At 45.0% G+C, this 25,253-nt stretch overlaps 1 protein-coding gene across 2 annotated transcripts in view; it reads right to left on the minus strand.

The window, feature by feature from the left end:
• Positions 1-23,287, minus strand: part of LOC147462528 (Cytochrome c oxidase biogenesis protein Cmc1-like protein) — a 51,847-nt gene extending 28,560 nt beyond the window's left edge. Inside the window, exons 1-2 of one of the 2 annotated variants that reach the window (XM_086526482.1) lie at positions 23,148-23,287; positions 22,937-23,084 (exon numbers count right to left, since the gene is read on the minus strand). In XM_086526482.1, coding sequence (XP_086382608.1) covers positions 22,937-23,084; positions 23,148-23,202 — 203 coding nt within the window. In that variant the 5' untranslated portion in view covers positions 23,203-23,287. The remainder of the gene's footprint in view (positions 1-22,936; positions 23,085-23,147) is intronic. The other variant, XM_086526491.1, reaches the window with a different exon arrangement.
• Between the last annotated feature and the right edge of the window lie 1,966 nt (positions 23,288-25,253).

The following is a 25,253-nucleotide window of genomic DNA, read 5'->3' on the forward strand; positions in this document are numbered from 1 at the left end:
GGGAATATGGCTCCTCTTATGTGCCACCTTCATCGGAGAGGCTTCGCAACACCCTCCTTGACAAAGAAAAGCTTGCCGTGGAGCAAGCGGCCCAAGCAACAAAGGATTTGTGGGAGACCAATGGCGTCTCTCTTCTTGTAGATGGATGGAGCGACACCCGCAAGCGGTCCATCCACGGGGTGGTGGCCTACTCTCGGGGGGAGATGTACTTTGTGGAGTCACATGATGCATCCGATAGTGGCAAGGCCGCCGAGATGCTTGCTGCGGAGTGGACAAGCACCATAGAGATCACCGGCCCGGAGAATGTCCTTTGTATGGTTGCAGATGGAGAGGCGTCAAATAGGGCAGCCGGAGCTATCATTGAGGGCATGTATCCCAGCATCCATGTCACATTTTGCATGGCGCATTGCCTCAATAACCTCCTCAAGGACATAGGGAACTTGTCATGGCTTTCACCCACCATTGGTGACGCCTCTCGAATTGTCTCCTTTGTGCTCAACCATCAAAAAGTGCGCCATGAATTCTCAAAGAGGAGCCACTTGTCCTTGCTCAAATATTCAGAGACAAGATTTGCATTTAATTGGCTTATGCTAGGCCGCTTGTCTACATGTGGCGGAGCCTTAAGGGGCCTCTTTCTCAGTGATGAGTTCCAGGCCATGCCGGAGTCTACATCAGCAGTAGGATTGAAATGCCGAGAATGGGCCGACGACGCCGCTTGGTGGGAGGAGGTGAAGACTCTTGACGCCATGGTCAAGCCTATTCTACACCTACTTCGAGTGGTGGATGGCTTGCAGCCATGCATTGGCAAAGTCTACGAAGCCATGGATCGGATGATAGAGGCACTTGAGAAGCTTGTGCCTGACCCTGTTCAGTATGCGGAGATTCATGGCTTGTGTGAGTCGAGGTGGAATGGATACTACTCTCCACTTCATGCAGCAGCTTATGTGCTTGACCCTGAGTTTCAAGGAAGGCGTCAAGAGACCGACAAGGAGGTGAGCAAAGGATGGCAGCTTGCATTGGAGCGCCTTGAGCCTAGCAGTGACATTAGGCGCAAGATTAGAGACGAGCTACTCAACTACATGCAAAAGAAGGGCTCCTATGGATGTGTAGATGCACAGCTTGATCGCAACAAGATTGGCTCGGTTTTGTGGTGGGAGGACTATGGAGGAGATGGCCCACATTTGCAGCGCTTGGCTGTTCGTATCCTTAGCCAAGCATGTACCACTAGTTGCTTGGAGCAATTATGGAGTGTGTACAGCCACATTGCCTCTAAGAAGAGGAATCGCCTTGGGGTTCAGAGGGCCAATGATTTGGTGTTTGTGAGCGCTAACTTGCGCATGCTTGCCAAGAGCGTCACACACAAGGCAGATCCTTTCATTGAGTGGGAGATGGCACAAGAGAATCCATCTATGGCCGATACTCTTTTGGAGGAGCTAGAGGAGGATTTCGAGCCTCAATGCGAGCCTCCCGAGCCCTCATACGTCGCTGACGACCTCGACTACGACGACGATGTGGAGATTCAGCAGGCGAGCACTTCTTGAGTTTGATGATCATTGATCACTCGACTCTCGAGTCTAGACTCTTGAGTCTACGACTCTACCTACTACATAGCCCTTTGTACTTTTTGTTATCCTTGAGGCCTCAAGCTTGTCCTAAGTCCTTTAGGCTTTTTGACTCTTGAGCCCTTGTGGCATGCACTTCTCATTTTGTATCCATCGATCATCGATGTTTAATAATTTATTAGCACATTTCAACCTATATGACTCGTGTTCTTTGGTCTATTTAGTGTAAATTTATGGTCAAAGTGATGCTCTATGTGTGTGGCATGTGCGTAGGTCAAAAAATGCCAAAAAAACTCTCTTTTTTTTTGCCGTTCCGACCCCGTCCCCGTTTCCTGACTTTTGCCGTCCCGACCCCGTTCCCGACCCCGACCCGCCGTCCCATGTAACTATGTTTGGAAGTGTTCTGCATTACTCAAGGAAAGAACCACAAGAACCACAAGAATTTTTTTGCTTGTTGCAATCGCACGAACCCAAGTTTACTTAGGCATGGCGATTCCTAATCGTGTTTTGTTGAAGAGTGACAAGAATCCCAAGAAAGAAGGGCTTGTCCAGCCTCCCCTTCTGTCTTTTCACTCATTGAGAGCGGACCGTGCACTTAGCGGTCGGCCAATCGACGTGAGGTGGGAAAAAGCAACCTTGGTGTGAGCGCAAGGCCGCCAAGGGATGCGCCCGCACAAAGGAGTAGAAGTCGGGTGAAGAGAAGATTCTTCTCCAACGCGATTTGCAAGCGAAAGAAAACCTCAAGAACCCCAAGAACCCAAGACCCTCGAGACTCACGAACCTCAAGAACCCAAGATTCTCACGAATCAAGGACCTCAAGACCCTCAAGAACCCAAGTTCCTCATGAACTTAAGAACCCAAGAACCTACAAGAACCCACGACTTTAGAATGATCATCACTCGAAGCGGAATGGATACTTCGCTTGGAGGTGATGAGCATGAGAGAGGCGAAGAAGAATTTTCTCCACCAAGAGGTTTTTCCGATCCTTCCCCATCTACAACAAAGATTGCACTAACTCCCATGGAGGAGTTGGACCAAGAAAGAGAAGCAGACAGAAAAGCCTACAAAGAAGACATGGCAGCCATCGAGCGTAAGTACCAAGAAAGAATGGCAGCCATAGCGCGAGAGAACAAAGCAAGACAAGCAGAATTTGATCACCAGAACAAAGCCCTCAAAGAAAAGAGCGACCACCACAACAAAGAGTTTTGGCGACTCTATTCTCAAGTTCAGGCACAGATGCAAGAGATTTGGGGAAAGGAGACTCTCTCAGTCTCTTCTTCTCCAAAGCATGACCCACAAGATTTGCATGATTGTGTGAAGCATGATGATGATTTGATTGACAATGACTTGCATGATGATTTGAAGCACAATGATAAGCATGATGATTTGAATGATAATGATTTGCATGATGATTTGGATGAAAAAGACAAGCATGATGAATTGCATGAACATGATGTGATTGTTCACAAGGATGATGTGTTAGTGGATGCTTTTCCTAGCGAAGCTAACCTCGTTGTAGATTCGATCAATCACGAAGATCTGATCTTGGCTTTCGAGTCGAGGTCCAAAGAACCCCCACAGGACGATTCGATCATTCAGGACGAACCGATCTTGGCTCTCGAGCCTTGGTCCAAAGAACCATCACAGGAAGCAGTGTGTTCGCATGATTGATGCGCACGCATTGTTCGAGTGTTTCATTCGTGAAGGTTTCTTGTAGTTTAGTCAGCATCGTTATGTGATCCCTTTTCCTAGGCATGACATATTGTATGTTGAGCACGTTTCTCTCATGGATGAGCACGAATGTATGCGGATCGTTCATGAAAAGCTGAAAGGTTTGTATGTCAAGAAGTCACATTTCATGTCTCTTCCTTGGCATGACACAGTTTCCGAACGAGCACATGATAGTATGAGCACCAAGCATGGGCATTTCCATTGTGATTTGCAACAGTTGATTGATTTCGATCAAACAGAAAAGATTCGACCTCATTGTTTGCATGTGTTTGCATGTGTTTGATGAACGGTTTGTCACTCCGTCTCTATGTTCATCGACATTGCATACACAGTCTTTAGAGAAGACAATATTTTTTTCCTTCACTTTACATAGAATGGGTATGTTCATGGTTTTGTGTTGGAGATGGTTTCAAGAATTTTCAGCCATGGAGATTCTCGAAGACGAAAGAAGCAAGACTCTCGACGAAGTTGAAGCAAGAAAGGAGATTCAAAAGATTTTGTGTCGCTTTCGGCGCGGCCCAAAGAAGCAAGCATTGCAGATTCATGAACAATCCGCATACATTCGTGCTCATCCATGAGTGGAACGTGCTCAACATACAATACGTCATGCCTAGGAAAAGGGATCACATAAAGACGCTGACGAGAATACAAGAAACGATCACGAATGAAACACTCGAACAATGCGAGCGTACTAATCATGCGAACACATAATACTTCCTATGAGGGTTCTTTGGACCTAGGCTCGAGAGCCAAGATCAATCCTTCGTGATTGATCGAATCTACAACGAGGTTAGCTTCGCTACAAAAAGCATCAACTAACACATCATCCTTGTGAACAATCGCATCTTCTTCATGCAACTCATCATGCTTGCGAGAAATCACATATTGATCATGCAAATCATCATGCTTGTCTTTATCATCCAAATCATCATGCTGATCATTGTCAATCAAATCATCATGCTGCTCACAAACATGCAAATCCTGTGTGTCATGCTTTGGAGAAAAAGGGACTGAGAGTGTCACCAACGTGTGACTACTATCTATCCCTTTTGTTGATTTCTTTCTTATTATTTATTTACTTTCACTTTTTGGAAACACCCCTCGGAAAATCTAACTTCCCTGCATTGCATAGCTAGTGTGGAACTGTCCAGAGGGAGTCCAGGCTTGAGGGCAAGAGAGCACTAAGATTGGACAAAGACTATGGTTAGCCAAAGTGGAGTCATTGACTAGCCAAAGTGGAATCCTTTGCTACAGAGGCTACATTTCAGTTTTGGGTGTGGCTGCAGTGTACAAAGGGAGTCAGATGACCTAGAAAGATACAATGGCAACATCTCCTAAAATTTAGGGAACTGCTATTTTGGGACCTGAAAATGTGTTTGCGTCATTACCTCCGGAATGACAAGGGGAACATTTTCTTACTCTGCCGTGAAGTCAACTGGGCAACTGGTTGGGAGATTTTTAGGCGGCAACCCCGAAACGGGAAAATGTGCCAAGTGGCACCTTCTGGTGCACTTTCCTCATGCAACAAGGAGTGGCACTGAATTTAGGAGGAAGAAGGCTCATTTTTCAGTTTTGTCACAGGTTAAGAGCTATGGAGTGCTTCCTTTCCCTCCTATGTACAGAGCGGTGCCAGGAGTGATGCCCTGCACGCTACGCACTGCCCTCTCTCTCCCCAATGGTAGTATGTTATGCCCCACTAGTGGGCTTTTCAATTGACCAATGTACAGTTGTGTGGGTTCATGCGCGATTGCCGAGGCAAGAGCCTCTTGCACAGGTACTGGATTAGCTAGCGGCTAATCCCCCGCAAGTACAGGTGAATTCGGAGAGGTTTCACGCCAGAAATCTCGTCCGATTCAAAGGGCAAGTAGCCCTACACGTGCGGGAGCTCGAGGACTTGCTACGGATGCAACCGGCACGTGAAACGGAGCCCGAAACAGTAAATTACAGCTTGGTGTGTATTTTTGCAGGTTTAGGGTTTTGGCCCTAAACGGTCCCTAATACCCCCAGGAGGTTCGGGGACGCGAGGGGACCGCTGTACAGGTGATCTGGCGCATTTTCGGGGCTGAAAACAGAGAATTCAGCGTGCTGCAGATTCTCGCCAGGTTTTGCAAAGTGCCCGTATGCATCGGGAAAGTCATTCAATGCGTGGGAATACTGACTGTGAAGGGTCCTAGTACAGTTATGCTGCCGAAATCGGGCCGGAACAATTGAAATTCAGCCAAGTTTGTGCGGGGCAGCTTGTAGGGAACCACAACGTTTATTCCCTCTTTTGAACAATAAAGAAATACTGAAAGGGGAGCCTAAGTTAGGGGCCAATCTGGTGTCGGTCTACTTATACACGTGCAATCTAGCAGCTTGTATCCCTCTCCCCTTTGTTGTGTCTTGAAAGTACACGTAAAGGTGGGCGACAAATTAAATGGGTGAAAGCAAATAAGGTTTAAGTCTAAAGTCTACCGTCCTTTTTGAAAGTACACGCCGGTTTCATGGTTCCATCCCCGGGACTAAATCACTTTTTCCCATAGAAGTGAGCCTTGGTCAGGTTGGGCTTGAAGACACAGGGGATCATAGACCAGACACGGAATTGCAATTATGGCTGACAGACCACATAATGTGACTGAAGAGGTTTCCTCTTCACAGGGTCAACAGACACATGAAGTGGGTGAGTCTTCAAGACCACCACAGACGGATGATGATATATTCAGGACCCAGTTGGCTACTGCTGTGGCTATGTTCACACAAGTAATGCAGAACCCGAGGTTTTTAGCCTTTCTGCAACCTCCTCTTCCGTCTCAGCAAGTTGGGTCACTGGATCATATTCAAAAGCCTGCTAAGGCTCGAGCACAGGTGATTCATACTGCATAGTCAATGGAAACACCTGTACACTTGACGGAGAACACGCAGTCTCCACAACCTGTGCCTAAGGTGCAAGAACAGGTGGCTGAGATGCCAGTCTTTCAAGCTGTACCAGTTCAGCCCGCCACCTTTCAGCAACCTATAGCTGGTTCTAATGGGCAGGGAAGCAACCTACAGGCTATGCAACAGGTCTTTCCACCACCTTTAGTACACCCTGGCTATTTTGGAGGTGGATCGGTATTCCAGAGCATGGCTGGCCATGCACCTAGAAATCAGTTTTACACGCCAGGAACAATGTTCGGAGGTGCTCAAACGATGATGCCTAATCCCATGTATGGTGACACGGGCATGCTACCAGGGTTTCAAAGCACTCAAGGCCAATTTGGGATGCCACAAGCAAATTTTGGTATGGCTGGAATTACAAATCAGCAGCCAAATATGGCATTTCCAGGTCAACTTAATTGCGGTCAGAGAACACAAATGAACCCTAACAGTGTTCCCATGTTTCAGTCACTTCCATATGACAATTTGACGCCGCTGGAGAGGCCAACTTTGTACAAAGAAGGTGGCAAAGGTGTGACTTTCACGACCTTTACAGGGTTTGATGACAGGAAGAAGGCTCTCTCATTTCTCCAGACAAGGCCTATGCAGGGGGAAACTTTACAGAGGCTTCAAAGGTCCGCAAGGCAGCCACTTTCTTGACAGGGAATGCGGGACAATGGTGGACAACTTTATTACTCCAAGGGCAAGCTCCGTCCACATGGATTTATTTCAAGCAGATTTTTGCAACAGCATGGTTATCTGATGATTTTGAAGCAGATGTCATGACAGAATGGCACCAGCTTAATGCTGCCACTTGCAAGAATCTAGATGATTACAATCGGAAGTTTTGGAAAGCTCTACTTCCAGTAACTTCCTATAGGTTTGTGCCATTGACAGAACAGATTGAAAAATACTGTTGTAGCCTACCCAAAGGATTGAGAAAATATTGCACGACGACCAAAGTCACTACTTTGACCCAGCTCATTGAGGTAGCAAACACTAGCAATGGTTTGCTCAAGGGAGAGGATTGTGAATTCAATACTGGCATCAAGGAAGGATCAACCAAGAAAAATTCAGCGAAGTATGTTCCCAAGGAGGCTCCGAAAGTGACTCAGGAGCCAGCCAACGCAGGGAAAGACAAAGCTACGGCTGAATCAAAAAAGGGACCAGCGAAGAAATGGAAAAGACGTTTTCCTCGCAAGTCGGAAGAGCAAAAGAAGGTCCTGAGGTCAGAGAACAAATGCTTCATATGTGAGCAGCCTGGCCACATTGCTTACAATTGTCCTACAAAGAAAAGGCCAGCTGATCCTGAAGACAAGGAGGACAAGAAAGAAAAGAAGCCCATGGCTGGTCTAGTGCCAGATATGGTGGGCGACAAGCCAAATTCAGATACAAGTGAGCTTTGCAGAGCATGGGGAAAGGTCAGGGATCAAACAGAGCTTATCTTCTTTGATCCAGGTGCCAAAGCCAACTTCATTTTCCCAGAATTGGCTTCAAAGTTGGGAATCAGACCTGAAGAGATGCGGTATACAGTAGAGGCAGGTTTGGCATGTCTTGGCCATACAAAGGCTGTGACACCCATCATTGGAAAGTCGCGCCTACATATCCAGTCCTATGTAGATGCTGAAGAATTTTACATCATGCCACTGGACGGATGTGATGTGTTGTTAGGTATTCCTTGGTTGTTTCGTGTACAGGGAATCATGGATGCCTACAACAAAAAGATCATTGTACAGAGCAGGGGAAAGACTCACATTCTGGATGTAAAGCTTAAAGGGGAGTCTATTCCCACTGTATCAGCTTCTGCTATTACTTCTGTAATGAAAAAGCATCTTTCTACGTACTTGGTTTTTGCACGTGAAGTGTCAAATTGTGATGAATCAAATTTATCTGTGCTAGATAAAGAAAGGTCAATGTTTTTACAACAGTATAGTGACTGTTTTTTCGATTCATTACCATCTCAATTACCGCCAGAGAGACCCGAGGACCATGCGATAGATTTGGTGCCACGCAGTAGCCCACCAAATAAGCCTCCGTACAGGGTTAGTGCGGCTCAGCAGAAAGAGATAATGGGCCAAGTACAGGAGCTCTTAGAAAAGGGGCTGATTCAGCCCAGTTCATCCCCATTCTGTTCTTCAATGTTGTTGGTGCAGAAAAAGGATGGCTCATGGCGTATGTGCATCGACTACCGTGCACTGAACAAGAATACCATCAAGAATAGGTTCCCTATACCTAGAATTGATAATATTCTGGACAAATTAGAAGGAGCAGCTATGTTTAGCAAGATAGATCTAAAGAGTGGGTACCATCAGATCCGCATCAGATCAGAGGATGTGCACAAGACTGCTTTTAGAACAACGTTTGGCCTTTACGAATTTTTAGTGATGCCCTTTGGTCTCACAAATGCTCCTACTACGTTCAATAGGATGATGGACAGAATTTTCCGTCCACACCAGCAGTTTGTTGGTACATTCTTTGATGACATGATAGTCTACTCAAAGAATGAAGAGGAGCATAGGCATCACTTGGCCATTGTGTTCAAAGAGCTACGCAGTCATAGGTTGCTCATCAATGCAAAGAAAAGTGAATTTTTTCAGGAAGAGATTCATTTTCTCGGACACATTGTCTCAAAGGATGGTGTCAGAATGGATCCTGCTAAAGTTGAAGCGATCAAGTCATGGCCAGATTTGAAGACGGTGCACGATGTCCGAAGTTTCTTGGGACTATGCTCCTATTACAGAAGGTTCATCTGAAATTTCGTTGAGATTGCTTCACCTTTACATGCTCTTCAAAAGAAGGCAGTCACCTTTAGATGGACACAGAAAGAGATTTCAGCTTTTAATCTCTTAAAGGAAAAGATGACTTCAGATCCAGTCATTGTGTTGCCAGATCTTAGGAAGTCATTTGTGGTCCAGTGTGAAGCCTGTGGTAGTAGCATTGGTGCAGTGCTAATGCAAGATGGCAAGGTAGTAGCATATGAGAGCAGAATTTTGCAAGGGCCAGAGATGACCATGCAGGTCTATGAGAAAGAGCTACTGGCTGTGATTCATGCGCTCTTAAGTTGGAAACACTACCTGCTAGGTGCAGATTTCGTTGTCCAAACGGACCATCAGACCTTGCGATACTTCTTGACACAGACAAAGTTATCTGAGAAGCATATGCGATGGGCAAATATCTTGTCCATGTTCCATTTTCAGATTGTGCATATGGAAGGCAAGAAGAATGTTGTGGCTGATGCCTTGTCAAGGAAGCCACAAATTTCAGCTGTGTCGATTCCTTATCATCATGCACTTGATGATATGAGGGAACAGTATGAAAATGATGAAGATTTTGCAAGGGTCTTCGAGCAGTTAATGGATGGACAACATCATGAACACTATCTTCTTAAAGACGGGTTCATGATGATGCATGGCAGATTGTGTGTCACAAAGCCATTGCGACACAAAGTTATGGAAGAGAGTCATGTCCCACCGTATGCAGGGCATCGTGGTATCGATGCTACAGTTAAAGCGGTTGAGACATTCTTCTACTGGCCTACATTGAGAAGAGATGTGGATGCCTTTGTGCGAGAATGCCTGATTTGCCAGAAGGTCAAGTTTGACAGGCAAAAGGTATCAGGGTTATTGCAACCACTACCTATTCCAGATAAACCATGGGAAAGTATTGCTATGGATTTTATCTTTGATCTTCCGAGAACGCAGACAGGAAATGATGGTATCTGGACCTTTATTTGCAGATTCAGCAAACAAGCTCATTTTATTCCTGTCAGGAAGAAGATAAAGCCAGATCAGATGGCACGCTTGTTTATGAGCAATATTTTCAAGTATCATGGCATGCCACAATCGATTGTTAGCGACCGTGATCCACGCATGACAAGTTTGTTCTGGAGAAGCTTGTTTGAGAATATGGGCACAACGCTCAAATTCTCTTCGTCGTTTCATCCTCAAACAGATGGGCAGTCAGAAGAGGCAAATTCTACTGTCCTAGATCTACTGAAGTGCTATGTGTCCGAGCATAAAGGAAAGTGGGAGTAGTATTTGCCATTGGTGGAGTATGCATACAATAATACAGTGCATTCATCAACTGGCAAGGCACCTTTTGAGATAGTTGAAGGTGGCAAGAAAGTTCCTCCCATACTGCATACAAAGGACAAGATATTTGAAGCAGATAAGTATGTTCAAGACATGGATGAAATGTACGAGAAGGTCAAAGTGGCCTTAGAAAAGACTCAGGCAAAGCAAAAGAAAGCAGTTGATTGTCACAGTCGTGAAGTGGTATTTTCACTTGGTGATTGGGTGCTTCTACGCTTTGAAAAGGCAAGGTTAAAGAAGATGAAGGGCAAGGAAAGACTGTTTCCAAAGCTCAGCATGCGTTACTATGGGCCTTTTCAAGTATGCAACATAATCAGTGATGTTGCATATAGGCTGAAATTGCCTGACAGTTGGAAGATTCACAATACGTTTCATGTGAGTCTTCTCAGACCCTATGTGGGTGATGTGCCAGAAGATATGTCACTGAAGATCAGCCGGAAGTCGAGGAACTTGACGAGATCTTGGTCCCCGAACAGATTTTGGCACACAAAGAAAGGAAAGTGAAAGGCAAGGTTGCTAGGCGTTACTTGGTAAAGTTCAGAAACTATCCACCAATGGTGCTAAGTGGATGGAAGAAGGTGAACTTGCAGAGTCACCAACTGTGTTATCACTTTACCTTGAAGCCTTCGATTTGCAACTTACCTTGACCCCTTGAGTTTCAAAGCTACATGGTCAGTGTGACAATGGCTTCTGAAAGAAATGATGTACATGGTATTTAAACTAAGCTCAAATGAAATACCTGTTACATGAATGTTAGAGCTGTACAGATTGTCAGTTTGGCAATTGCTCTTATGGAATGTCCAAAAGTGTGCTTAGTGCTATAGAAGTGAGTATTTCTTGTCAGTTTGTCAAGAATACAGTAATTGCTTCTATTAAAGAGTACATGTGTAACTGCATTCTTAAATTGTCGGTTTGGGTATGCTCGAAAGTGTTACGGGATCCAACGTGTACTATAAGACAGTGGCAAAATATGTAGCTACCATTTTGTCATTGGAAAGTTAGTGACTCAAAGCAATGGCAGAGTGCGAAGCTACCACTATGTCATTGGGACAGGGTTCACACGCAGGCAATACATGTGTTGACGAGGTGTTGAATACACCAGGGTTGACAATGAGCATGTATGTGTCGTACATGTGTCGACAAGTGTTGAATACATCAGTGTTGACTGTGAGCATGTACGACATAGATGCAAACGAGGACGTTTGAGATTTCAAGAGGGGGCTATGTCACCAACGTGTGACTACTATCTATCCTTTTTGTTGATTTCTTTCTTATTATTTATTTACTTTCACTTTTTGGAAGAAATCTAACTGCCCTGCATTGCATAGCTAGTGTGGAACTGTCCAGAGGGAGTCCAGGCCTGAGGGCAAGAGAGCACTAAGGTTGGACAAAGACTATGGTTAGCCAAAGTGGGGTCATTGACTAGCCAAAGTGGAATCCTTTGCTACAGAGGCTACATTTCAGTTTTGGGTGTGGCTGCAGTGTACAAAGGGAGTCAGATGACCTAGAAAGATACAATGGCAACATCTCCTAAAATTTAGGGAACTGCTACTTTGGGACCTGAAAATGTGTTTGCGTCATTACCTCCGGAATGACAAGGGGAACATTTTCTTACTCTGCCGTGAAGTCAATTGGGCAACCGGTTGGGAGATTTTTAGGCGGCAACCCCGAAACAGGAAAATGCTTGTAAATGTGCCAAGTGACACCTTCTAGAGCACTTTCCTCATGCAACAAGAAGTGGCGCTGAATTTAGGAGGAAGAAGGCTCATTTTTCAGTTTTGTCACAGGTTAAGAGCTATGGAGTGCTTCCTTTCCCTCCTATGTACAGTGCACTGCCAGGAGTGATGCCCTGCACGCTACGCACTGCCCTCTCTCTCCCCTATGGCAGTATGTTATGCCCCACTAGTTGGCTTTTCAATTGACCAATGTACAGTTATGTTCCGATTCAAAGGGCAAGTAGCCCTACAGGTGCGGGAGCTCGAGGACTTGCTACGGATGCAACAGGCACGCGAAACGGAGCCCGAAACAGTAAATTACAGCCTGCTGTGTATTTTTGCAGGTTTAGGGTTTTGGCCCTAAACGGTCCCTAATACCCCCAAGAAGTTCGGAGACGCGAGGGGACCGCTGTACAGGTGATCTGGCGCATTTTCGGGGCTGAAAACAGAGAATTCAGCGTGCTGCAGATTCTCGCCAAGTTTTGCAAAGTGCCCGTATGCGTCGGGAAAGTCATTCAATGCGTGGGAATACTGACTGTGAAGGGTCCTAGTACAGTTATGTTGCCGAAATCAGGCCGGAACAGTTGAAATTCAGCCAAGTTTGTGCGGGGCAGCTTGTAGGGAACCACAGCGTTTATTCCCTCTTTTGAACAATAAAGAAATACCAAAAGGGGCACCTAAGTTAGGGGCCAATCTGGTGTCGGTCTACTTATACAGGTGCAATTTAGCAGCCTATATCCCTCTCCCCTTTGTTGTGTCTTGAAAGTACAGGTAAAGTGGGCGACAAATTAAATGGGTGAAAGCAAATAAAGTTTAAGTCTAAAGTCTACCGCCCTTTTTGAAAGTACAGGCCGGTTTCAGAGAGAGCCTCCTTCTCATGAATCCATTCAATCTTGTCCTACATATTAGCAACGAGAGATGGAGAATGAACAATGTCCTCTCCATGAATGACAATGGGAGAATCACTTTTGGCATTGAGAGTGAAAGTGTTAGCCTCCCAATCAATGAGAGGCTTAGCATCACGAAACCATCGAATGCCCAAAATCATATCACATCCTGAGAGAGGAGAGACAACAAATCTTCCAGTGAAGACGGCTTGTTGAATTGCAAACAACACATCAAGGCACTCCTCCGTGATGAGAGCGTCCATACCGGGAACAAAGCCAGAGACCTCGATAGGAGATCTCTGACTAACTTCTAGGAGGGCTCTCTCAACAAGAGAGGGATTGATCACATCATGCATACTACCTGGGGCAAACAATATGACAAAACGCTGCCCCGTTATATGACCATAACATTTTATGAAAGAATCATCAATGGGAGGGTCATGAGCAACTTGGGACACACTCGTGTTATCATTAATTGCATGGACAGAGGAAGTGGGTTCTGTGGATTCTTTAGATTCATTCGATTCAAGCTTAAAACATGTTCTTTTTATGTGACCCTTAATGTGACAATGAAAACAACGACCTTCCTTAAAATAAGTGCTTTGCTCTTCCGACGTAATGTATCCTCCTACAATTCCTTGTGCTACCTTTTCATCTGGAGTAAGCTTAGGTTTAGCAATTGTGTTAGCCTTACCCTTAGATTCATTGGAAGAATTCTTTTCTGAGAGACTGTTGGAAGATTGGTTAGAAGAGTTACCATTCTTACCATTCTTACCGTTCTTACCGTTCTGAGGATTCGGAGAAGTCTACGAGGTACTTGTGGACGTCTTGTTCTCCTTAGGCTTTCCCTTGTTGTGCTTCATCTCCTGTGCGAGAGCAATCGCTACCGCCTTGTTGAGATCGATTGGATCAAGCACCTCGACATCGTACTTGATATACTCGTCCAATCCATAAAGGAATGCCTCTTTGGGTTCATCATCCGACTTGCGTAATTGGGTACCTAGCTGCAAAACACAATTAGAAAAAGACATTACCGGCATACCATTTTGCTTGAGAGCGCGCCAATCGTCCTTCAATCGTGCGAGGTACTGAGGTGACATAAACCGCGCCTTGAGCTTGTCTTGGAAATCAGCCCAATTGAAGGAAAGGGGCGTGAGTTCGTCGGCTTCCTCTAGGTGCGCGGCTAACTGTGCCTCTTGCCATGTGTGGTACCAATTAATGGCATCAACGGCAAGGTACATAGCTGCCGTCAAAACTTTGCTATTTCCTGTCTTCTTAGTTGTCGCAAAATAAGCATTAGATTGATGCAACCAAGAATGAATAACCGTAGCATCCATCTTACCATCATACTTACTGAAAGTCAACTTCTCTGTGACTGGATGGTTGGAATCCGCATCGTGGCTTGCGCCACTTAAGGAACTCCCACGATCTTTGGCTAGTTCGGACTTCGAGGCAAGTACTGGTCGAATCAATTCTTGAGTGCGTAGTTCTTGTTGAGCCTCACGCTCGATCTCCAAGGCCACTCTTTGAGCGGCACGCTCGGCCTCCAAGGCCGCGCTTCGTGCTGCCGCTTCCTCCTTTCTTAGTTCTTTTCTTTCTTTTTGTTCGTCGCACTCGCGTTCTAAGGCAATGCGATTTGCTTCTTGTTGTGCGGCAATTCTTTTGTTTCTTTCTGGCGCTCGCGGTCCTTAGCTTCCTGTTGTTTTGCTTTGCTTGCTAGTTGTGCCAACGCAACTCGATTCATTTCTTGTTGTTGTGCCATCAATCCAACATTGACTTGACCATCGCCTCCATAGAAGTTGGTACAACTCGTGGCGTAGATGGCGAAGGGGGAGGGTCGAAAAAATCTCTCGGTGGGGAGAACTCTTCGTCGCCTCTCTCATGCTCATCACCTGTATGCGAAGTATCCATTCCGCTTCGGGTGACGACCATGCACTATGATCTTTGGTTCTTACGTTCACGAGGAACTTGGGTTCTTGAGGGTCTTGGGTCCTTGGGTTCTTGAGGGTCTTGAGGTTCTTGAGAGTCTTGAGTGTCACGTGACACATCCAACCCTATGTGTTCGTGGACAAGCTACAGCACGACAAGGGTTCAGCCAGTCAGTAAGTCTAGATTAGAAGTGATCTGACACTTTTGTGAATCTATTCGTAGACCGTGCATGCCCACTCACTTAGTGTAGATGCATATCCTCTGGTTGCACACAGCATGATCATAAGCATTCCCATCATAAGCATTCTCATCAAAATCCATCAGAATCAGTCAGGGGAATTTTCCAGTGATTTTAGCCTATTTTCCCTAATGTTGGCATTTTTCACTTATTAATTTAAGTGACTTTCCAACAAGAGTAAGTAGGGCAATTTGGGTAAGAAAATATATAAGCAAACCAAAGCTAGCACTAAATGGCACAAGAGGCAGCAGGAGCACCTTGCTCAAACAGGCAACTTCTCAGCAAGACCAAGCCTTGGTGGATTCCCTCCAAGCAGCAGACCCCCATTGCCTAGCGTTTCCAACAAGGATCACCAGCAAAAGACCCCAACCATCCCAGCGGTTTTGCATCAGCCTTCATCGCTAGAAGAAGATCCCATCAGCTAGCGTTTTTAAAGAAGCCAGCATCTAGCGTTTTTGATCCCTTCAGCCTGGCGTTTTTGCATGTCCCAGCGTTAGCAGATTTCAGCATTAGAAAGACCAACAAGATCAACCCAAAAAGGTAGCAGATTCAGCCCGAACAAAACCATCAGTTTTCAGCTTTGAAGAACCTCAGTTTTCAGCCCTAAACCTGCAGATTTTCAACGTCAAAGACCCACTGAAAACAGCCCCAAAATCACCATTTTTGGCTCAGTCGCAGATTTCAGCCCATAGCGTTTTTGGACAGCAGTAGAAAGATTGCAGATTTCAGCCCTTAGGTCGACTTCGTCATCACCGTCGTCATCGTCGACATAGCCTAGACTTGCATCAGTCTCATGCATACCATTTGTACCAGATTGTGCAATCATAAGTAGACCACCCTCGCCGACGAGAGTGGGGCCTTCGGAGGAGGGTTTTACAGCGTCTCTGGTGTCATATCTCTCTTCTCTCTCTATCTCTCAATTTCATACACTTGCACGCACAGTGTCCATTCAATTTGTTTGTGATCATAGCACTCTCTCATTAAGAACGAAAGGCTCTCCCTTCCATAAAAACAAAAGGAACCTTGAGCACAGTTCGGAGCACTCATCTTGAGCGAAGCACAAACATTCATTCCGCTACACCTAGCATTGGTATCAGAGCTTTGGCAGTGTTCTGTATCACTCAAGGAAAGAACCACAAGAATCACAAGAATTTTTTTGCTTGTTGAGGTCGCACGAACCCAAGTTCTCTTGGGCGTGTCGATTCCTAATCGTGTTTTTGAAGAGTGACAAGAATCCCAGGAAAAAAGGGCTTGTCCAACCTCCCCTTGTGTCTCTTTTCACTCATTGAGAGCGGACCGTGCACTTAGCGGCCGGCCAATCGACGTGAGGTGGGAAAAAGCAACCGTGGTGTGAGCGCAAGGCCGCCAAGGGGTGCGTCCGTAGAAAGGAGTAGAACTCGGGTGAAGAGAAGATCCTTCTCAAACACGGTTTGCAAGCGAAAGAAAACCTCAAGAACCTCAAGACCCCCAAGAACCCAAGTTCCTTGTGAACTTAAGAACCCAAGACCACAAGAACCCACAAGAACCCACGATTGCAGAATGGTCATCACTCGAAGCGGAATGGATACTTCGCTTGGAGGTGATGAGCATGAGAGAGGCGAAGAAGAATTTTCCCCACCAGGAGGTTTTTCCGACCCTCCCCCTTCCCCATCTACGTCAAGGATTGCGCTAACTCTTATGGAGGAGTTGGACCAAGAAAGAGAAGCAGACAGAAAGGCCTACGAAGAAGAAATGGCAACCATAGATCATGATTACGAAGAAGTGGCAGCCATAGAACGTAAGTACGACTTGGAAGAAAACGAAAGTCAAGCCAAATTTGATCGCGAGAACAAAGCAAGACAAGCAGAATTTGATCGCGAGACCAAAGCAAGAATGCAAGAGATGTTGCGACTCTTTTCTCAAATGCAGGCACAGATGCAAGAGATTCGGGAAAAGGAGACTCTCTCAGTCTCTTCTTCTCCAAAGCATGACACACAGGACTTGCATGATTATGATAAGCATGATGATTTGCACGATCAAGATGTGATTTCTCACAAGCATGATGATTTGCATGACGATGATGTGATTGTTCACAAGGATGATGTGTTAGTGGATGCTTTTTCTAGCGAAGCTAACCTCATTGTAGATTCGATCAATCACGAAGAATCAATCTTGGCTTTCGAGTCGAGGTCCAAAGAACCCCCACAGGACGATTTGATCATTCAAGAAGAACCGATCTTGGCTCTCGAGCCTAGGTCCAAACTTCAAAGAACCCTCACACGAAGTATTGTGTTCGCATGATTGATACACACGCATTGTTCGAGTGTTTCATTCGTGATCGTTTCCTGTATTTTAGTCAACATCTTTATGTGATCCCTTTTCCTAGGCATGACATATTGTATGTTGAGCACGTTTCTCTCATGGATGAGCACGAATGTATGCGGATTTTTCATGAAAAGCTGAAAAGTATGTAAGTAAGGAAGTCACATTCCATGTCTCTTCCTTGGCATGACACAGTTATAGAAAGAGCACATGAAAGTATGAGCACCAAGCATGGGCATTTCCGTTGTGAATTGCCACAGTTGATTACTTTAGATCAGAAAGACATGATTCGATCTCATTGTTTGCGTGTGTGTGGTGAACGGTTTGGCACTCCGTCTCTTTGTTCATCTACATTGCATGCACAGTCTTTGAGGAAGACGAGATTTTTTCCATTCACTTTACATGGAATGGGTATGTTCATGTTTTTGTGTTGGAAGTGGTTTCAAGAATTTTCAGTCGTAGAGATTCTTGAAGAAGAAAGAAGCATGACTCTAGATGAAGTTGAAGCATCGAAGGAGCCACAGAAGACTTTATGTCGCTTTCGGCAGGGCCCAAAGAAGCAAGCGTTGCAGACCTTTATGAAGTTCAAGTACCGCACGACCCACACATCAGAGTGGGCCGGCGAAGAGTCCCTTCCAAGATTCCGGATGCTATTGGCGATCTCCCTCGACGCCATACAGTTCTGTACCAGTACCTCACTTTGAAAAGGAGGGGATGTCACGTGACACATCCAACCCTATGTGTCCGTGGACAAGCTACACCATAACAGGGTTTCCGTCAATCCAGTCAGTCTAGATTAGAAGTGATCTGGCACTTTTGTGAGTCTATTCGTAGACCGTGCATGCCCAGTCACTTAGTGTAGATGCATATCCTCTGGTTGCACACAGCATGATCATAAGCATTCCCATCAAAATTCATCAGAATCAGTCAGGGGAATTTTCCAGTGATTTTAGCCTATTTTCCCTAATTTTGACATTTTTCACTTATTAATTTAAGTGACTTTCCAACAAAAGTAGGTAGGGCAATTTGGGTAAGAAAATATATAAGCAAACCAAAGCTAGCACTAAATGGCACAAGAGGCAGCAGGAGCACCTTGCTCAACAGGCAACTTCTCAGCAAGACCAAGCCTTGGTGGATTCCCTCCAAGCAGTAGACCCCCATTGCCTAGCGTTTCCAACAAGGATCGCCAGAAGAAGACCCCAGCCATCCCAGCGTTTTTGCATCAGCCTTCATCGCCAGAAGAAGATCCCATCAGCTAGCGTTTTTTAAGAAGCCAGCATCTAGCGTTTTTGATCCCTTCAGCCTGGCGTTTTTGCATGTCCCAGTGTTAGCAAATTTCAGCATTAGAAAGACCAACAAGATCGGCCCAAAAAGGTAGCAGATTCAGCCCGGACAAAACCATCAGTTTTCAGCCTTGAAGAATCTCAGTTTCCAGCCCTAAACCTGCAAATTTTCAATGTCAAAGACCCACTAAAAACAGCCCCAAAATCAGCGTTTTTGGCTCAGTCGCAGATTTCAGCCCATAGCGTTTTTGGACAGCATTAGAAAGATTGCAGAATTCAGCCCTTAGGTCGACTTCGTCATCACCGTCGTCATCGTCGACATAGCCTAGACTTGCATCAGTCTCATGCATACCATTTGTACCAGATTGTGCAATCATAAGTAGACCACCCTCGCCGACGAGAGTGGGGCCTTCGGAGGAGGGTTTTACAACGTCTCTGGTGTCGTATCTCTTCTCTCTCTATCTCTCAATTTCATACACTTGCACGCACAATGTCCATTCAATTTGTTTGTGATCATAGCACTCTCTCATTAAGAACGAAAGGCTCTCCCTTCCATAAGAACAAAAGGAACCTTGAGCACAGTTCGGAGCACTCATCTTGAGCGAAGCGCAAACATTCATTCCGCTGCACCTAGCATGAGGGTCTTGAGGTTCTTGAGGTTTTATTTCGCTTGCAAACCGTGTTTGAGAAGGATCTTCTCTTCACCCGAGTTCTACTCCTATCTGCGAGCGCACCCCTTGGCGGCCTTGCGCTCACACCAAGGTTGCTTTTTCCCACCTCACGTCAATTGGCCGGCCGCTAAGTGCACGGTCCGCTCTCAATGAGTGAAAAGAGACACAAGGGGAGGCTAGACAAGCCCTTCTTTCTTGGGATTCCCGTCACTCTTCAAAAAACACGATTAGGAATCGACACGCCCAAGCGAACTTGGGTTCGTGCGACCACAACAAGCAAAAAAGAATTCTTGTGATTCTTGTGGTTCTTTCCTTGAGTGATATAGAACACTGCCAAAGCTCTGACACCAATGTAAGGTGCAGCGGAATGATTTTTTGCGCTTTGCTCACGATGAGTGCTCCGAACTGTGCTCAAGGTTCCTTTTGTTCTTATGGAAGGTAGAGACTTCCGTTCTTAATGAGAGAGTGCTATGATCACAAACAAAGTGAATGGATACTGTGCGTGCAAGTGTATGAGACTGAGAGATAGAGAGAAGAGAGATACGACACCAAAGACGTTGTAAAACCCTCCTCCAAAGGCCCCACTCTCGTTGGCGAGAGTGGTCTATGATTGATTGCACAAATGGGTACAATGATGATGCATGGACTGATGCAACTCGAGGCTATGTCGGTGACGACGACGGGAATGGCGACACTGACCTAAGGGCTGAAATCTGCAATCTTCTATCTGCTGTCCAAAAACGCTGATGGCTGAATTCTGCCTGGCTGGAAAACGTTAGGAAAAACGCTGGTATCTGCTGTCTTTAAGGCTGAAAATCTGCAGCATGTGTCGGGGCTGAAATGGCTATGATAAGGGGCTGAAAATCACCTTCTGCAATGGCACAAAAGCTGAAACTGAAGCTACGCTGACATGGACCAAAAACGCTAGGCAAGGAACTCTTCTGCAGTAGCACTTGCAAAAACGCTAGGCTTGTAAATCTGTTGGCAATAATGGCCTTGTTGCAGAAACGCTATGGACTGGAGCTGTTGGCAATGATGCTTGGGACCAAAAACGCCAGGCTGCTGGGGAGTGGAAAGTTGGAAACGCTAGGCTGAAAAACGCCAAGGCATGGGGAGTCTTGCTGAGAGAGAGGGAACCTGTCGCCGAAGCCTGCTGTCCTCCTGGCTCATCTGCCATTTAGTGCTAACTTTGGTTTGCTTATATATTTTCTTACCCAAATTGCCCTACCTACTTTTGTTGGAAAGTCACTTAAATTAATAAGTGAAAAATGTCAAAAATAGGGAAAATAGGCTAAATGCACTGGAAAATTCCCCTGATGGAATTTGATGGATTCTGCTGGGAATACTCATGATCATGCTGTGTGCAACCAGAGGATATGCATCTATACTAAGTGACTGGGCATGCACGGTCTACGAATAGACTCACAAAAAGTGCCAGATCACTTCTAATCTAGACTGACTGGACTGACGAAAACCCTGTTATGGTGTAGCTTGTCCACGAACACACAGGGTTGGATGTGTCACCTGACAATAACTCACTCTAATATTCCCCTCATCTATCGTGTAGCACTCTCTCTCTCTCCTTCTTCGATCTATAGTGCCCCCTACTCTGTTTGCACTCGCCCCTCTCCAAGGTACACGCCCTGCACATTCCCTCGTGCTCTATCACTTGCACACACCGCTTCGCACTCATCAATAGGTTGCATTTTCAGAACGCGCTGGACAAAAGGGGGGTCGACGCCGCTGTGTGCAGTCAAGCAAGGGCGTTGGAGGCCAGTAAAGGAGCAAAACTCCCAACATTTTAAACACGTTGTGGGCTACAAGGGATGACGGCGATTGTGGGTCTTCTCTTCTCTTCACGGCGACTGCTCCTCCACGCCAAGGCTCTTCAAGCACGACCTTGCTCTGATACCATGTCAAAGTCGACGATGCGAAAGCATAGAGACCAAGGGGAGAGAGAGAGAGAGAGAGAGAGAGTCTCCTGAACCAATCAACCTTTGCAACGGATAACTGAATGTGTATACAATGGAGGCAAGGGGTTGCTTATATAGACATAATATGCTCTGACCTGCTTCCAAACGACGCATAGCACATTCATGCCTCTTGTGATTGGACAAAACCTCAAGGCCAAGGTACTTAAAGCTCTCAACAACTTTAAGCGTCTCATTGTTGTACACAATGCATGGCTTCTCCTTACGGTTGGTTTTCACACACAACCTTTGTTTTGGATTCATTCACAATCAGCCCACTATGCAAGCAAAAGTTCTCAAGGACAACCATAAGCTTTTGTGCATGGGAGTAAGAGAGAGAGAGAGAGAGAGATTGCTAAACCAACCAAACTTGGCAATGAATTGATGATTTACAATGGGAGCAAGGTGGTGCTTATATACTCACCTTAGCATATTGCCCCACCCAAACTTTGACAAATAAGTGAAAAAAATATCTAAAGCCGAAATAAATATTGGAATCACATTGGGCTATTCACTTGAGATGGTCCTCCCCTCCCATGAGCCACACAAGAAAGAACCTTCTCCTTTTGGGGAACTTGAGCTCCATGGCTATGGCGGGTTGGCCTTGCTCTTGCATGGACACCAAAGAAACCCTCACTCACAAGATCTAGATGAAGATGACCTCCAAACTCTAGCACACACTTCCATAGTCTCCTCATACCTTCTTCAAGAGGGTGATTGCAATCAGCTGCCCCCCATGGCCAAGAAGAGGCATACTTGCACCTGTGCCAATGTTGACAACCGTTCCCATCCATCTTTTGTTGCCCCTTCTGACAATATATCAATACAAAGATCTGTGTGCAGAGTTTCTTCCATGGCTCTAACAATTTTTTCTACCCTTGTAATTGAATAGCGCTAAGATTAAGCAAATGAAGGTCACAAAAGTAACACACAAGTAGCAAGGCCCCTAAACATAAACCAAATGAACTTTGTTGAATCTGACTTTGCAAATGCAAATTTTCTATGTGGCTGGATTTATCTCATTTTCCCACGCAAGCTTATGTGAAGATGTGTATGTATACGTGACTAATTTACTTATGCAAGTCCCATTTCTACGCTCACAAATTCACGACAAGATCCAATTCATAAGCTTAGATTAACCCCAAATAAGAAAAAATCTGACCCCCTCCCTCCTAAACAATTTTTCAACAATAAACCCCATAAGGCTCATAGGCTCTCCACGAAGTTTATATGGAGCTCTTAGCTTATATCAAGCGTTTATAACACTACATGGCGAGTTGATGGCACTTTTCCTATGATTGAGCTGCTTCAGTATAGAAACCCTTGGGGCCAATTTCATTTATCTCGTAGTTTTCCAAGCCCTGAATTAGGGTACAAAGCATGTCTCATCAATATCATTGCACTTTCTTCTCTTGAAAAATGCACCCTCCATGCACAATTGCCACGGCCACGTCTATACACATGCAATTACCATGTAATCAGAGTAGGCTGAAGAAGACAAGGCTATATGACTGCTCATTAGCAAACCACTGACAGACTCCAGAAGGAGATCAAGTGATAAGCTCTTTAAAATACTATAATAAGGCTTCCAGCTAGGCTAGTGACGTAGGTCCATCCAAATCTTAATTACTAAATGATTCAGCGAGTTCAAAAGAATGCTTACTATTGATGCAAGCACTCGTTAAGAAGCTTGAACTGAGAGCGGCAAGCCCATACTACCGAAAGGGTCCTTCCAGAAGCGCACTCTGCATACTTAGCTACTAACCCGTCACACTCCTGCAAAGCCCTGGCCTTCATCTTGCTGCGAAGAGCTGGCAAGCCCACAAAAACATGCTCTCTCTCTCTCTCTCTCACACACAAAATGCAAAAGTTACCTTCTTCGACTTTCTTCTTCAGGCGCGTCTCTCTCGCGTCGTCTGCAAAACCCATGCTCCCGCATGCCACCCTCTTTATTTGAAAGCGTAATGTTCAGTCTGCTTATTAGACAACAAGCATAAGAAAAGTTAAAATTTTAAGGGGCTTCTTCCTACCATCCTTGAGAGAGAGAGAGAGAGAGAGAGAGAGAGAGAGGGAAAAAAAAAATTAAGGGGCGGTTACCTTTACTATGGGTTTCTATTTTTTAAAATAGAAACTTTTCTCCCTTCAATTTGAACATTCTCGACTAAGCATTGAAGGAGATTCTACAGAAAAAAATCTCCATGATGTGGGTGCTCTTTCTTGATATGTGTATCAAGAGAAATTAAAAACGTGGAATATTGGAGTTGTCTTAAGAAACGTATATCCACAAGGTCTTGCAACATTTTAATATGCAGAAGGGGAAAGCATTGAGTACCTTAATGAAGGCATAAGAAAAACTTAGCAAGAATGATACCCCCAACTCTGATGTTGAGAAAGCAGAAATGGCAAAGGTGTTATATTCTTCAGTAGTTGACAGCCTTATGTATTCCATGGTACCACGGGATCTGACATTGCATTTGTATTGGGAGTGGTTAGCCACTTTATGGTGGCAAATCCTGGCAGAAAGCACTAGAAGCTGTAAGAAACCCGGGAATTGCCATCCTTGATCCTCCGCCCAACCTCCCTTTATAGACCTTGTCTCTAGGATCCGGTCTCCATTGGCAGTCGGCCCTTGGCCCGGTCCTTGACCTCCCTTGGGTTTGCCCTTGGCATTACATTACTCCTTGGAGAAGCGGTTTCGTCCTCAAAAACAAAATGTGGTGATATCTTCATAAGTGACACTAATGTTTTTCACAGTGGCATCCTTCATGGATCCAATTGTTCGTTTGATCGGAACACGGCTCAGTAGGAGGTTCAATGAAACCAAGAGTAACATCTTGATTTTCCACATTGTTGTCCCTTTACAACCATCTTCTGTAACCTTCTCACATACAACATAGCATGTAGACTCCATTTAGAAATCACTTGAGTATGCTAAACGAGTTATCACAACTAAGATGTACCTGAAAGAATACCTCTTTTCTCTTTCCATGAAAATAATTGGGTGACGTAACTTATCAGCAAAATGTAAATCCTTGACTTGTTATCACTTGTCATCAGTAAACAACTCCACCATGACCAGTGTTCAAGGTTGAGAACCTAACTTAAACATGAAGCTCCAACTAGAGCAATAAATGCTCACTAATTGGATTGCTTGGTGCTAATGTACGCACTTCGTATATCCTTTAGCACAAGATTACACTTTGTAAGTTGTTTATCCCCTTGGATATCGACAGTACTGAGGTGTGTTTCCCCATGGTTTACAGAAGTCTTCCAAAATGACTGGCAAAATAGGGACCACCGTTCCTTACAACATTGCTGAGAAATCAACAATGTTATGAATAACCATCTTGGTTAACTTGAAAGATCCACAAGTATCCAAACCGAGCCATGACCTCTATTGGTGTTTGGTAGATCCAAAAGTAATCTCATAGAGATACTGCACATAGAGTGCAAAATGCTTCATAAGCAACTAATGTGATGAATGTGCATGTTGTTCTAAATCAACCTTTGTCAAACACTAGAGCCCATAGTACCTAGTGTGCACGCATTTAACAAAAACAAATCCGAACCTGCATATCCATGATCATACTTGCCAATACTTATGGCGCATGTGATGCTCCTAGCACACATGAAAAAGACGTGTAAATAGTTCTGAAAAGAAACTAAATACTTTCTATTGCAATGATTTGCAAGCCTTGCTGAAATGTTTGAGCCATAATTGAGCCATAATTGAAGGTGAAACATTAATCACTTCTAGGTATAAACAATGAAACATTTTCATTAACAACTCATAGCCTTGCTATATGCATAAAAAACTATCCATTAATGTTGTTTAGCCGCTTGTCACCTTAACAAGTTGTTCTGCGTATCTGACAATTTTTTGCCACTAAAACTGTTCCTCATACAACGTGTTAAAATTGGTCTAGAAAACGGATTCGATCAACACCAAGGGACATCATCGTGACACATAATTGAAGTAG

The sequence above is a fragment of the Adiantum capillus-veneris genome, chromosome 2 (assembly GCF_014529385.1).
Source record: "Adiantum capillus-veneris isolate H3 chromosome 2, ASM1452938v2, whole genome shotgun sequence".
Taxonomy (NCBI): domain Eukaryota; kingdom Viridiplantae; phylum Streptophyta; class Polypodiopsida; order Polypodiales; family Pteridaceae; genus Adiantum; species Adiantum capillus-veneris.